This window comes from Thamnophis elegans, chromosome 6 (assembly GCF_009769535.1).
Source record: "Thamnophis elegans isolate rThaEle1 chromosome 6, rThaEle1.pri, whole genome shotgun sequence".
Classification (NCBI taxonomy): domain Eukaryota; kingdom Metazoa; phylum Chordata; class Lepidosauria; order Squamata; family Colubridae; genus Thamnophis; species Thamnophis elegans.
Window position 1 is genome coordinate 18,615,190 of NC_045546.1, and position 16,113 is coordinate 18,631,302.

The 16,113-nt window shown below is 42.9% G+C and overlaps 1 protein-coding gene across 1 annotated transcript in view; it reads right to left on the minus strand.

Moving 5' to 3' along the window:
- EXPH5 (exophilin 5) overlaps window positions 1-16,113 on the minus strand; it is a 62,722-nt gene that overhangs the window by 24,098 nt on the left and 22,511 nt on the right. Inside the window, exon 3 of the mRNA XM_032219388.1 lies at window positions 15,842-16,013. Within this exon, the coding sequence (XP_032075279.1) occupies window positions 15,842-16,013 (172 nt within the window). The remainder of the gene's footprint in view (window positions 1-15,841; window positions 16,014-16,113) is intronic.

A 16,113-nucleotide genomic window follows, 5' to 3' on the forward strand; every position in this document is an offset into this window, starting at 1 on the left:
TGGGGGCTCGTGGGCCAGATGCGTCACGTGCTGGCCACACCCATGCCCGGTTTAGCGGAGGGGGGAAAAGTCGCTATATATCATGTGACGATGTCCTGATGATGTCACTTTGACTGTTCTGACTTAGGCTACACAAAATCATGAAGCAGACTCCTTGTTCTGACAAAACCCCTTTTTATTAAGCTAAAGTGAATTCCTCTCAATCACATCCAGCAAAGTCCCGGCAAACAATATTTCAAGGGTGAATTTACAACCACAGAGCTTATCAGGGTTGGAGAGCTGCCAGGCCGATATCTTCCAAACGCAGTGCTGTACAAGAAAATAATTGGCAAGGAATCTCTGAGTCACAAACAAATCTTCACACTAGTTAAGCAAACGAATTGTCTCCTACAAACTCTACTCCCCTTTTGCTCCTCCTACTGCTATTCCCTATGGGAGGGGCCATTCACCATCCACCTGTGCCTTTACTACTGAGTTGGCCCTTGTTCCTTAATTGTTCCCCTCCTGGTAACTGTGCGCATGGCGCACATCAGGAACAGGCTCCAGCTGTTCTTCTGCCCCACTGATCTCCGACTCCGAAGGCAGCTGATAACTGTCGGACAGTCCTGGCCCCCTCTCTGCCTCTGATGCAGAGCACTCCTCAGAGCCTTCCCAAGACTGCAGGACTGGCCCATGTTCCTCCCCAACTTCCTCCCTGTCTGAGTCTGCCACCAGCTCTGCTGGAGGGCCACAACATTGACCTCCCTGGCCTAACTCATTGCAGCTCCCCCAAATCCCCACTTCCATTCATTATGAATAAATGTAGCAGGAATTCTACCTTCCCCTGGGTCTAGTTTTCCTACTTTCTGGGAACATTTCCTCCATTATTAATGTGATGTGACGGGTCAAGTGAGGGCTATCAGGAATCCTGTTTCCAATGCCAGAAGCCAGGAAACAAGTGCCGGTTTCCTACTCACCAGGTTAATAGCAAAACAGAAACTACAACTGCTGTTCCTGAGTCAATCAATTGCTTTTCAGCAGATCAAAGAAACTAGAGACTCTCATGCTTCAAGGCCTGTGCCGCCCTTCAATTACATTAATAGAAAACTGAGGTCAGGAGAGCCAAAATAGGCACAACCCAAATGGCATTACTGAAGAAAAAAATAACACCTCAGTGGAATGCTAAGCTTTAGGAAAGTACAAAGCTTTTCTTTTAAAGGCATTTATGGGATAATGATGCCTTTGCCCCCAATTCATCAGAAACCTACAAAGATTTAGAGCCAGGTGGCGCAGTGGTTAAATGCAGCACTGCAGGCTACTGCTAGATCAGCAGTTCAGCGGTTCAAATCTCACCGGCTCAGGGTTGACTCAGCCTTCCATCCTTCCGAGGTTGGTAAAATGAGGACCCAGATTGTTGGGGGCAATATGCTGACTCTCTGTAAACCGCTTAGAGAGGGCTGAAAGCCCTATGAAGCGGTATATAAGTCTACTGCTATTGCTATTGCTATTGCTATTTTCAATGACCAATACATTGCAGCAGAATAGTGAATATTTATCTTGGAATACACATTATTTTCCCAGTTGCAATGTATGGCTGTGAAAGCTGGGCCATAAGGAAGGCTGAGAGCCAAAGAATTGAGGCCTTTGAATTCTGGTGCTGGAGAAGACTCCTGTGAGTCCCTTGGACTGCAAGGTGATCAAACCCATCAGTCCTAGAGGAGATCAATCTTGATTGCTCTTTAGAAGGCCAGATCCTGAAGAGGAAACTCAAATACTTTGGCCACCTAATGAGAAGGAAGGACTCACTGGAGAAGAGCCTAATGCTTGGGAAAGATTGAGGGCAAAAAAGAAGGGGACGACAGAGAACGAGGTGGTTGGATGGAGTCACCAAAGCTGTAGGTATGAGCTTAAGCGGACTCCAGAGGATGGTAGAGGAGAGGAAGGCCTGGAGGAATGTTATCCATGGGGTTGTGATGGGTCAGACATGACTTTGTAACTAACAACAACAACACATTATTTTCTTGGAGAAGAAATATTTTCAGAAAAAAAATGAGAATGTGAAGATCTGTCGTCATGTTCATATCCTTCCAGCCACATGAACTATCCTCATATTTTTTCAAAGCAGGAACTAAGGCTGCTTGGATGACCAATATCAGTACTAATGCAGGGCCCAGGAAACAGAGCCGATGTCCCTTACATCTGCTTTCTCTGGGTAATCTAGAGGTAATCCTTGATTTACAGCTATTTTAATAACCATTAAAAGCAAAGGCATTCTACCGGTTCGGACCAGATCACCCGAACCGGTAGCGAAAATTCTATTTAGGATACTTTTTCCGCCAAAAGCGCATGCACAGAAGGACCTGTGCATGCACGGAGGTGCTCGTGAAGAGCGCACACGCATTTACATTCGTGAACTGGTAGGGAAGTCTATACCATCCCTGATTCAAAGTTATAACACCACTGAAAAAGTGACTTATGTCCAACCACTTGTCGCTCTTACAACTGTCACAGCATCCATACTGTGTGGATGAGCAGTCATGTGATAACATTTTAAGCCCTTGTTATAATAAATACATGCCAGTTGCCAATTGCAATGTCTTGGGATCATGTGATTTCCATTTGCAACCTTCCAAGGTAGCTTCTAACAAGGAAAGTCAATGGGGGAAGCTAAGTTTGCTTAACCACTGCAGTGATTCACTTAAAAAGTGGGGGGGAAGGTCATAAAATTGGGCATGACTTACATAACAATTGGCGTACAGATAGTCCTAAATTTGCAACAGTTCATTTAGCGACTGTTCAAAGTTACAACGGCATTGAAAAAAGTGACTTACGACCGTTTTTCAACAGATACAACCATGTGTAGCTTCTCCATGTGTATAAAATTCAGATGCTTGGCAACTGGTTCATACTGAGGACCGTTGCTGGGGAAGCCAGATTCACTTAGCAGCCAGGTTACAAACTTACCAACTGCAGTGATTCACTTAACAACTGTGGCAAGAAATGTAGTAGAATGGAGCAAAATTCATTTAATCAGTTCCCACTTAACAACATAAATTTTGGGCTCGGCTGTGGTCCTAAGTCGAGGACTACCTGTACTTAACAACAGAAATTTGGGTCTCAAGTGTGGCTGTTGAGGACTAGCTGTACTAAGCAGTCATGCATCTCTCTTTTGACTTCTACCCTGGCTGTATCACATTACGGAACTGTGTGTTAAATAATCAGAAGTGGCCAACCATCATCTCAAATTGATCTGAAATAGGCAAATCAAGCATCTTCTACAAAGTAGTATTTGAAAACCAGCATTGAGCATTTATCTTCCCAAGTTGGCCTCTCCTGTAAGAATTAGGTTTCACCTAGAATTGCACAATTAGAAAAGCCATTTAGGGCGAGGTCAACATTCTACTCAACCCAACAAACTAAATTAAGTTTTTTCCAGACAAATGCCTATTTAGTCTCTGCTAGGAACACAACTAGTGAAGCAGAACTCATCACCTCTCCCTATAATTGTCTCCATTTATCAATTTGATCTTGCTGTTAGGATGTTTGCATAATGTTCAACATGAATTTCCCAACACCAGACAAACAATCAAGCAAATAACAATACTCAATCAAGGAACTACTAAGGAGGAAACCACACCCCCAACAACACCAGAAGGGCCAAACTGCTGTATACAAAGAGGGAGCCAACCCCACACTTAGCAGCACTTAAGGCTACAAACAAAACCGCCAAGCTCAGAAAGCACCAAGCATTCCACATGGATTTGCTTCCTGTAAGATATGATAGTATTGCAGAAAAGTTCTGAGTCTTTCCTAAAAGGTTTACACCTAACAATGGGCAGGAACATCTCACACACAAACACACACACAGACACACACACACAGACACACACAAAGACATACACACTGCTTATAAGGAATACTCTTTTTTAAGAAATAAAAAAGACTCGCGTTGTCTTGACCAGTTAGTGCAGTGTTTCTCAACCTTGGCAACTTGAAGCTATCCGGACTTCAACTCCCAGAATTCTCCAGCCAGCATTCACGAATGCTGGCTGGAGAATTCTGGGAGTTGAAGTCCGGACATCTTCAAGTTGCCAAGGTTGAGAAACACTGAGTTAGTGGCAGACTAGTGAAAAAAATCTTTTTTGACAGCCAAAATGGTAAAAGAGAAAGTTAAGAATAGTTATATAAAACAATGTTTCAGTTGTGCTATTTCTTCTTTATATGAAAAGCCATCTAAAATCTACAGAGCAGATTTTGCCTATTCCATCACGATAGACACATTTTGGGTTTTGGGGAAAGTTTAGAACTTTGGAGGTTCTTCAGTTGTTTTACTCTGCATGCTTTTTCTGTTGTTTTCGAAAAAGCCATTTTGAAAACCAAACCAAACGCTCATGGAAAGAAATATGTCTAAATTCAGCCTTCCTCAATTTTACAGAGTGTGGACTGCAATGCCCAGAAATATCAGCATGGCCAAAGCCATTTATTTCATACCATTTTATACCCCTGCAGAGCATAATACAAAATATGAACACTGTCGGGCGATTCTCTAGCTAGGATTCTGCCCAGTTTGGCGAAGCCGCAAATGCCACCCCTGGCTGGCCCCTCCCACCCCTGGCTGGCCCCTCCTACCCCACCCCTTTCAGGAGTCTCCATGGGGCCCATTTATCACGCCAGGTAAGTGCAGGGCCAGCTCAGAGGCTTCGGGAGGGCAAAAAATGGGCCTACTAGAAGTTCCTGAAGCCTGGAAACGAGCCTATTTCCAGCTTCCGGAGCCTGGGGAGGGCAAAAAACAGGACTACTGGAAGTTCCAGACATCTGGAAACGGGCTTGTTTCTGGCCTCCAGAACCGAGGGGAAGCAGTTTTTGCCCTCCCAGAGGCTCGAGAAAAGCCTCTAGAACCTGGGGAGGGCGGAAAGTGCCCCCCCCACCATGACGCAGAAGGCTGACTAGGCCACACCCACCATGGCTACACCCACCCAGCAACAGGGCAGCCACCCCATTTCTGCAATTTTTGAAGCCCACCCCTGGCATCATGTGCTATTATGAACCTGCCGTCTGTCACGCATTTGGTAGATTGAAATGCATAAAGCTTGCCTGCCACTTGCTCCAAAACAAAAATTAAGAAAGCATCAAAATAAAGCAAAGCAAAGACCAACCCAACCCAACCCAGCACATGTTTTCTTTGCTCTGAAAGAGATTTGATAATGCAGAAGTTGGCAAGTGAAATGCGGTCATGGTGAATAAAATGAGATGGTTTGGGGCTGGTTCAAGAATTGGTAGATACAAAACACAGGATGAGAAGCTGCGCTCTCTCTTGAGGATTATATTCTGTGCATAGTGATGGCATCTTGACGGTTTAACAACCAGTTTGGTGATTGTGTGCACACGCTCCGCGAGTGCGCACAGTTTTAACAAAATTTAATCCCACAGATTAGGCCTCCTCCAGATTCCATCAACTAGCCAGTGTCGACTGTCGAACCCCCGGGGGAGGGCCTTCTCTGTGGCACTCCGGCCCTCTGGAATGATCTCCCCATGGAGATTCGGACCCTCGCCACCCTTCAGGCTTTCCGCAAAGCCGTTAAAACCTGGCTGTTCCGGCAGGCCTGGGGCTGATGAGTTCCCAGCCCCACTCAAATTGTTGCGGCTGTTGACGAATTTTTAATCTGTTTTCTATATTTGTCTTGTCTTCTTGTTTTTTGTACTTCCCCTTTTCCCTATTTAGTTTGTCAGCCGCCCCGAGTCCCCTCGGGGAATAGGGCGGCATACAAGTTCAATAAAACTAAACTAAACTACCTTCCACGTTACTTCTGGGGAGTAACAGAGCTGAGGAGCTGCGAGTATCAGATGAGAGGATATAGGTAAGTAAAGCACAGGGGCAGGTGGGCAGGCATCTGAGGGTCAGAGAGAACCAGTTCGCTCCCAGCTGATCGCCGGAGCTACCTGTTTGCCCAAACCACTCCGAACTGGCTGAATCCCACTCCTGCCTGTGCAGCTTCAATCAGAAGAATGAAAGTGGTTTTTATTAAAGCTATGTAAACAATATCAACAAAATAAATAAAAGTCTCACTAACATACAGTCCCGAAACACTAACGACGACACTAACAGCAACAACCATCACTAATTCACAGTCCAGGTGCATTCTCTATTGACCCATAAATCCTCATGCCCATATTAACACATTGACAGTGGGACACAGCTCTTATTTCTCAGGATAAGTGATTCCACAGGCGGAATCTATAAGAGGAATTATTACCAAATAACAATAATTTTAAATAATTTTGTAGGGTTAGCTCTGCCTTATCTTGACAACTTTGTTCAGCTTTTTTTGCTTTGTGTGTATTTTCTTGCTGACGTCTTGGATAAAGCTAGACATAGAGAACTTAGTTGCCAAGATTGCCTACGTGGGTGTGTGTGTGTGCATGGTTCTGGTCACAAATTTGGCTTACATTTCCTTTGTATGCCAATCTCTCCTATTCTTATTTGCAATCCCAGCCAAGTTATTTGCTTTAGCAGGAAAATACTATTTATTTACCATTAGCTCCACAGAAATGCTGCTTTTGTACTACAGGTTACGGAACTTTCCATCTGCACACTGTCTTGGCCACTGCACTTGTGCTCTCAGGAATTCCTCTTTAGCCGAGATGGCAAAACTTTGGTACGCGTGCCACACGTGTTATGTGGAGCCCACTCTGCGGGCAAGTGAGCTGTCGCTCAGTTCAGCTCCACCGCACCTGCGTGCATGCCCCCTGCTGATGAACTGATTTTTGGGTCTTGCCGCGCATTCTGGAGATGCGCGTGCATGCACATGGAGTGCGGTGCCCCCCGTGCCCCGTTTTTGGTTTCAGGAGGCTTCCAGGAGGCTTGCTAGTGGGGGGGGGGGTTGTGTGCATGTGCGGTCAGGGTACCGGGGGGGGTCATGTGCACATGAGCTGTGTCGTACTGCATTATGGGTGCAGCACGCATGCGATTTCGGCACACTATGACAAAAAGATTAGCCATCACTGCTCTAAAGCTTTGAACTTGGACACTTGACAGAATCCATGCTCCATTATGTGCTTGCTCATCAATAGGATTTAATGTTAAATGCCCTCTTGAAGGTGCTACATATGCCAGCAAATTTTACCTAGTGACTCGAGAGAATATTTATGATGTAACCAAGCGTCATATGGAGTTCCTTCCCACATCAAATGGTTCAAGTTTAAGCAATTAGATTACAAGATTATCTGCCCACCCAGGCTTTGAGTAATAGCTGTGTGTTTCTGTCTGGATTCCACAGTTGCCCTGTGTTAGATGAGGAGGGGATGAATCCCACCTTCATTTTATTTATCTCCATGACTGATTCCAGTACCGATTGCAGAATTTCGTCTGTTGCTCTGTCCTCTTCAAAAGAGTATAGTAGGCAAAATTATTATTTCAGGAGATGTTAATAAAACATGTTGCAATCAGTATAGTGATAGCATTGTTTATTTATGCATCACGTGACACTCGATGGGAATGATTCCAAATGCTCTTTGCAGGCAAGGATTACATCATACCAGGCCTGAGAAAGTACGTGTAATGTAAATAACACCATCCCACACAACACTAGGGAAGTCCAATTTGTTGTAGCAGAGTGTTTCTCTAAGGCTCAGTGGTTAAGACACTGAACTTGTCGATCAGAAAGGTCTGCAGTTCGGTGGTTCGAATCCCTAGCGCTGTGTAACAGAGTGAGCTCCCGTTACTTGTCCCAGTTTCTGCCAACCTAGCACTTCGAAAGCATGTAAAAATGCAATTAGAAAAATAGGGACCACCTTTGGTGGGAAGGTAACAGTGTTCTGTGTGTCTTTGGTGTTTAGTCATGCCAGACACATGACCACAGAGACGTCTTCGGAGAGCGCTGGCTCTTTGGCTTTGAAACTGAGATGAGCACCGCCCCCTAGAGTCAGGAAGGACTAGCACATTTGTGTGAGAGGAACATTTACTTTAGTGTTTCTCAAACCTGGCAACTTTAAAATGCATGAACTTCAACTTCCAGAATTACACAGCTAGTAAACCAGTATTCCCCAAGTTTACACATTGTAAAGTTGCCAAATTTGAGAAATACTGCACTGTTCTAGCAAACACTCTGTCTCTGCATTTAAATGTTGTTGTTTTTCAGTCGCTAAGTCTGTCTGATTCTTCATAACCCCTTGAAGGCTTCCCTGTCCTTCCCTGTCTCCTGGCACTTGCTTAAATTCATCTTCATTGCGACAATGACACTATCTAACCATCTCATCCTCATCTCATCCAATACTACAATTCAAAAGCCCCAGTAGGAAGTTAGCACCCACCCCACTCCTAGAAAAAATGAAATATTAAAAAGGCAGAATATTTCCCCTAAAAGAGAGGCAGAAACTCAACCCCTGTCCCTTTTGTCAATGGGTCATTAAGGCCTGGGCCAGTCTATTCTACATAACAAAGATCTACCTCCTTCAGGCAGAGCCATAATAGGAATCCCAAAGCCCTTTCATTACATCATCGCCCAGCAAGGCTCAACCAAGCTTGGGACTTAGGACAGCATACAGAGTTGCCCCTGCATGGTCCCATGGGAGTTTGACAACCAATCAGAATACAAGCTCAAATTCAAAAGCCCAGAGAGGGCATAAAACCAGGGCAGTCTCAGCATCTCTTCCCTTTTCCCCCAGGACCTCAAACCATGTGGTCCTGTCCACCATTAAAAAACATCTTTCCAAGCAGCCTCCATGTTTCCAGTGTCTTTCTCCTCACTTGGAACTGAACCCAGATGGACATTTCTTCCAGCAACTCAGTTATTCAGCATTCAGCCTTCCTTATGGTCCAGCTCTTACACCCATACACGAGAATATAAGAATTACAGGCTATGAATAGCAGCTAAAGCAAAAGGAATATAAACATTTTGGTAGGTGGGGCAGCAATGAATTTTTTTTGCCGAGGGTGGGGAGATCAAGGGTAGGGATGCTATTTTGCTTTATTGCTGGGAGAGATTTTGAATTTTTTTTAAAAAAAACTTTGTTACACCTATTATAGTACATAGGTTGCATTTTTTCCCAGGCATTCCGGGTCTCAACATTGTAAGAAATTATTCTTTCAGTTGCCAGCAGTTCTGGTTAGGTGGGCCGCAGAGAACACAAGCCAGAGGTTCAGAAAAATGCAAGTTATCTATCTCTAAACTGCAGGGTTATGGGAAAAATGAAGCAAAACTCACACCCAGAGCAAATGTCCATCAGAAGTATGCTGTAATCTTTGGCCATAATTGAAGCTTTGCTGGAACAGTCAAAATCACCCTCTGCTTCAGCATTTTGTTTCTTCGAAGTGCCACTAGAAAGCATACAAAATCCAAGTTTGAAACTAATAGCGCCACCCTGTGGCCTGGACCCAGTTCAGACTTACAGCTTCAAAGTTTGAGTGTTTCTCAATTTCTGGATGACTTGCAATTTCCAGAATTTGTCCAGCCAGTACCAACTTTGCTAACAGTATTCTTTAATAACCCTGAAAGAGCAAATCGAGGGAGTGAAAACAACCCCACTCTTTATGACCTTTGCGTATTACTTAGATAAATTCTTTTCGTTGCTGTAAAGAATCTTCTGAGGATCTGTTACAAAAACATTCCGTTGCAATACAAATATTTGCAATAAAACTGTAACACGAAATCCCTTGAATGCTGTGCGTGGTAAGATTTCATCAAGTTTTTTTGACTATTTGTTGTTTCTTTTCTCTAAAAAGGAGCATCTAAGGTAAAGGTTCCCCCCACACATATGTGCTAATCGTTCCTGATTCTAGGGGGCGGTGGTCATCTCTATTTCAAAGCCGAAGAGCCAGCGCTGTCCGAAGACCTCTTCGTGGTCATGTGGCCAGCATGACTAAATGTTGAAGGTGCATGGAATGTTGTTACCTTCCCACCAAAGGTGGTTCCTATTTTTCTACTTGCATTTTTACATGCTTTCGAACTGCTGGGCTGGCAGAAGCTGGGACAAGTAACAGGAGCTCACTCCATTACGCGGCACTAGGGATTCGAATCGAACTGCTGACCTTTCTGATCGACAAGCTCAGTGTCTTAGCCATTGAGCCACCACACAAAAAGATGCAGCTACTTCTGCATTATTCAGACTTTTTCAAACCATTAATTGGCAGAAATGTCAAAACATGTTTGACTATATAACCATGCAAATGCCGTGATTTATGTACAATACTTGTCTCAGATAAGGATGGTATTTATACAATGTTACCGTGTATCTGTTGTCATTTTGACATTATTGTGATATACTGCAGATGCGGATTTGTCATCACTGCACACAACTCTCAAACTAGGAAACAAGATCATACTAGCAATCTGATTTCATACAAAGATTAAAAATGCAACTTCCTAGGCATTAAAACCTGCTGAAATAAGGAAATTGTTCAGTGCCTCTTCCATCCAACAGCCTGACAGTTCAGGTAGGTCTCTATTAATGAATGCCAGGAAATGGATGCATTGGTTGGTGCATTGGTTCAAATGCTGTGTTGCAGGCTAACTCTGCCAAATGCCAGCAGTTCGATCCTGACTGGCTCAAGGTTGATTCAGTCTTCCATTCTTCCAAGGTTGGTAAAATGAGGACTCAGATTGTTGGGGATCATATGCTTATTCTGTAAACTGCTTAGAGGGGGCTGTAAAGCACTGGGAAGTAGTATGTACATCTAAGTGCTATTGCTATTATTTGAATTTGTATTAATCAAAGCGGTATTGTTATAGAAAATATGTTAATCAGTTCTAGCCTGATGGAAATAGGCAGTGAAAATATAATATGTTAATAAAATATTACAGTAAGAGAGAAAATAGAATGCATTTGTAATGTAGATTTATGGTTAACTTTCTATAGAAAGCAAAATAAAAGAAAAAAAATCAACTACAGATTCTGTCATCCAGGCATGTACCATAGATTGCTCCATTTTAGCCTTGCTGTGACCATATTCACATTGTTCAAGTATATCGAATTTTTACTCTAATGCAATAATGAGCCTCTTTTTAAAATTTGTACTGTTTCCTCTGATGGAATTTTCTTTTCCACCATTTTACACACACAAAGATTAACACATGAAAAACCCAATTGCAACGGCGCATGCACTAACCTTAGTTGCCCACTCACTGGCCATGCATTCACTGAATTTTGGGTCATGTTAAACACAGCCGGCGTCAATTTACAATTCACACTACATCAAATATTGCATTGTTTGAACTTCTGCTAATTGTAACCTACCTGTGCTTCAATCTCCCTGCCGATCTAAAATTTCCAGACAGTCTCCAAACCTGAGAGAAAGCCTTCTCCCTCTCAAGGGTGGCTTTAACAGGCACCCACAAGAGATTCCTCTCCCCTTTCTCTCCTACATAGAAAGTGGTCTATCTAGGTATCTTCTGAATCAGAAGCTAAAGAGGCAAGTCGGATGGACTGTTGGTCAGAGGAGAAGGATGACCAGGGACCTAAGCAACTTCAGGTTGAGTAAAGTAATGGGACACCGTGATGGCAGCTATGGAGTCAGAACAGAGGTAATCTTCTCTGAAGAGGTAAACATTGTGGCACAAGAGGGCAGCCATGGACCTCGTCAAACCACAGCAGTGACTGGCATTATGGAAGACCAGTCTTAGCCTTTAACCTTCCACCACCTCTCCAACTCCAGACTTGCGTTCCTGTTGCTCCTGTCCCTTGTCCTTCATTTGGACCAGCTCATGGAATCCTCAGAGGTTACAATCTCTAGAGTTCTCTTTGGAAGGTTATGACATAACAGTTACAGTTTTCAAACTGTATTTGAATAGTGTTCTCTCTGCGTCAACTGCCACACGACAAAATGGCTGTTCTTTTAATGATAAATGCAGAATTCCAGCAATATGGAGGAAGCAATATGAAGGAAGCAAGTGTTCCAATATCTCAGGGGCTGCCACAAAGAAGAGGGGGTCAATTATTCTCCAAAGCACCTGAGGATAGAACAAGAAGCAATGGGTGGAAACTAATCAAGGAGAGAAGATACTTAGAACTAAGGAGAAATTTTCTGACAATTAGTGGAACAACTTGCCTCCAGAAGTTGTGAATGCTCCAACATGTACGTTTTTAAGAAAAGATTGGACAACCATGTGTCTGAAGTGGTGGAGGGTTTCCTGCCTAAGCAGAGAGTTGGACTAGAAGACCTCCAAAGTCACTTCCAACTCTGTTTTTTCTATTTTATTCTAAGGACAGCAGAGAAGATTAGAAGAAGATTATTTCCTATCATTCAGAATACTGCTTGTAAGTGCTAAGACACTTCTATGCCTGAATTGAGAAACATGTCAAGCATGTTCTTCCCAACAACTCTGGTTGGGGATTGGAAGTTTCCCAAGAAATTGTGGGATATTCCAGGAAGCAACCAACTTGGCTTTGGGATTTAGGTTTAGAATAAATTTCTACCCTAATTTAGATATTGTGTTTAGTTTTAATTTATTTTGTTTATGCTTAAAGCGTTATTCTCTTATTCTTATTTCTCTGAATAAGTAGAGCATTCTATACAGGTTTAGACTAGTCTCCAGAATATTTATGCTATTATTTCTTTTTAAGTAAAATTGAATTTGGAAGCAAAGCTCTTCCCCAGCTTATTAGAAATAGTGGACCAATGTCATCTTTGAGGGAGGGTTTTTTTTTGGTAAAGCAAAGTTTGATTCTATTTATCTCCAAAAGTAGAAAGGAAAATTGAAATCTCTATTCATGCTCCTGTATGCTACTGGGCCAGAAAGCTGAAATCCCCACCCCACCCCACCCCAGTTTTATCTTTTTATTGAATGTAAGGCAAACCAGATAGAATTAAGAGGGAATGCCAGATGATCGCCCCATGGAAAGTATATAGACCCTGAGGGCTTCTGTGAGAGAAAATTTGAGACTCTTGCTCTATGGACTCAGCTGGGCTGCTACATAGCGCTATCTGTGGGATAGCAATGGCAACAGCACTTAGACTTATATACCGCTTCACAGTGCTTTACAGCCCTCTCTAAGTGGTTTACAGAGTCAGCAAATTGCCCCCATCAAGTTGGGTTCTCATTTTCCCGACCTTGGCAGGATGGAAGGCTGAGTCAACTTTGAGCCGGTGAGAACTGAACTGTCAAACTGCTGGCAGCCGGCAGTCAGCAGAAGTAGCCTCAGTACTGCATTTTAACCACTGCGCCACCATGGGATAGAATGAATGCTAGATGACATCTAAGAGCAGGAATAGCAATAGTAATAATACAGGTAGCTTCAACCTTCGACCGCAATTGGGACCATAATTTCTGTTGCTAAGCAAGACGGCTGTTAAGGGAGTTGTGTCCAATTTTATGACCTTTTTTTTGCCAGTCACAAGTGATAATCAATAATACCAGAAAAACAATGAGAATGAGAATGAATCCTGTCCTTTATCCACACACATCGATGTTAACAGACTCTATTTAAAGGCAGAGAGCCCCCGTTTTTTTCTCTTTCATGAAAAATAGCCATTTCCTATTTGAGGACTTAATAAAAGAAACCCAAGTTTGTATTTAGGGCTTTGGACCGAAAATTATAAGCCATAAATTAATGAATACAACAGAGTATAGTTTCAGGAATTATGAACTAATTTTTTTTAGGGCTTTTGAAAATCTTTTCACGTACTACATTGATCTAATTCATTGTTTCCACCCTCATGACCTGTATGAAAAATTTATATAGACCTATTGTTTACCGCTATGTTTAATATATGCACTCATATAAATTAAATTGTTAAAAAAAAAATCTAATAAAAAGTCCATATGCAAGTTTTGCTGACAACTTGCAATTCGGGTGGTAATTCCTCTGTGGCTTTTATATAGTCCACTAAAGTCTCTCAAAATGTCTGACATTACTGAACAGCTATGCCGAAGTAGTTTGAGATAAAAGGGCTCAACTGAGTAGTAAAATACATAGCCTGCATACAAAAGAGATTTGGATCTAAGAAGTAACATCTGCAGATTGAGGGGGGCGACCTGAAAGCCTGCAGATTTACTGTTATTGCTATATACAATAGATAATATTGAGCATGATTAATGAGGCAGCTTCCTCTCTTCCTGAGTTAGATATTTGGAAATACTCTTGTACAGTCTTCTGTATTTCTGCCTCTTCCCATGGGGTAATTTAGATTAATGATGACAGCATAGAAGGGCTAAGTAGTCAGGTTGTTTATTACAGAATTCTCGCATCTAGTGTCCTTCAGATGCATTCAGTTCAAAATCTCCCAGCTAGCCTGGTCAATGCAATGGAATTCTCTGAGTTGGAGTCCAAGAAGTTGAAATAGGGGAAACCGATTGCTCCAGGGTTCCAAATAGCATCCAAAATTAAATCAGGGTCCGAGGCAAAAAATTCCTCAAAGTTCCAATTTATTAAAAGAGCCATGTTGGCACACCTGGGAAAACCTGAATCTGAAAGCTTCCAGGTTTTCCCACCCAGGTGAAAGTCCAAGATCCTGCACCAACACCCACAAGTTCATCACATGGTCCAATCTTCCACTGCCATGAAGGCAGAGTCCACCCATCCAGTTCTAGCCAGGTGCAGAGACAAAAGATGACCTTGAGTTTCTAAGAAGAATGTTATTATGGCTACATATCACTCAACTCCGTATAATCCCCACTCCCATTTTCCCACAATAGAAAATGAATAGTAGCAAGTGTGGCAGGCCTGAAGTCCAAAAAGAAAAGATGGCTTGCAGACCTGACAATTGCTTTGTGTCCTTAAGAGCCATGAAAGTCCTTTCAAATCTCTCACCAAAGGTACAATGGAAGTACAGATAGTCCTTGACTAACTATGGTCACTTAGTGATCATTTGAAGTTAGGTTAAAAAAAAAAGTAAAGGCAAAGCAGTCCCTGTGGATTTTACTCCATTAGTGTTTGCCGATCATAGGGGGCAGTGCTTATCTCCATTTCAAGGCTACTGAGCAACCACTGTCCAAAGCTATTTCCACAGTCAGGTGGCCAGCATGACGTCACAGAGTACTTTTACCTTCCTACTTGAGTGGTACCTATTTATCTACTTGCATTTGTATGCTTTCGAACTGCTAGGTTGGTAAGAGCTGGGGTGAGGGCAGGCACTCACCTGTCGGGTGAAGCTCGGGTCTCGAATCTCGGCTGCCAGCTCTCCAGCCAACAAGCCCAGTGTCTTAACCGCTGAGCTACCGTGCCGCTTGTGAAATTAGGATAGACGCAAAAACACAGTACTTATGACCCAGATTCTAAATCCTAATGACTCCCACCCCATAATCTTGGGATCACATTTTGGATACTCGACAACTAACCCACAAATGTGCAGCATCCCACAGTCATATGACCATGATTTATGACGTTTTTGCTGGAAATCAGCATTTACTTCCGGTAAATATATAGGAAATTCACATATATATGAATACATACACACACACACATACACACATAAACATATATACGTACACACACACACATACATACATATATATAAAGACCAACTAACAAAGGTAAAGATTCCGCTCGCACATGCGTGCTAGTCGTTCCTGACTCTAGGGGGTGGTGTTCATCTTCGTTTCTAAGCTGAAGATCCAGCGCTGTCTGATGACAATTCCGTGGTCATGTGGCCAGCATGACTAAATGCCAAAGGCGCACGGAACGCTGTTACCTTCCCACCAAGGTTGTACCTATTTTTCTACTTGCATTTTTACATGCTTTTGAATTGCTATGTTGGCAGAAGCTGGGGCAAGTAATGGGAGCTCACTCCGTTACATGGCGCTAGGGATTTGAACCGCTGAACTGCTGACCTTTCTGATTGACAAGCTCAGCGTCTTAACCACTGAGCCACCATGTCCCCTAAATAACAGAAGGGATCTTCAAATGGCATAGGACGGTTCTTGCTTACCGTAAAGAGTTTTGCTGCTGCTTTTGTGGAGAGTTTAAATGCTGCTTTCTGGATTTCCTGAAGGATGAGAACAGAGAAGCAAATGGTGTTCTCAGTCCTTCTAGTATGGAAGTGGATCCAGGTTTCTGAGCTTGTGGGACTTCTAAAGCAGAACCTTTTGTGTTTGCAGGATCTGAAAAAGAAAAACTAATGTTAATAAAAGATACAGCCATATATCGTACAAAACAGTCATGATGTTCTGTTCTGATTATTCAATTTCTAGAGCCGTACAA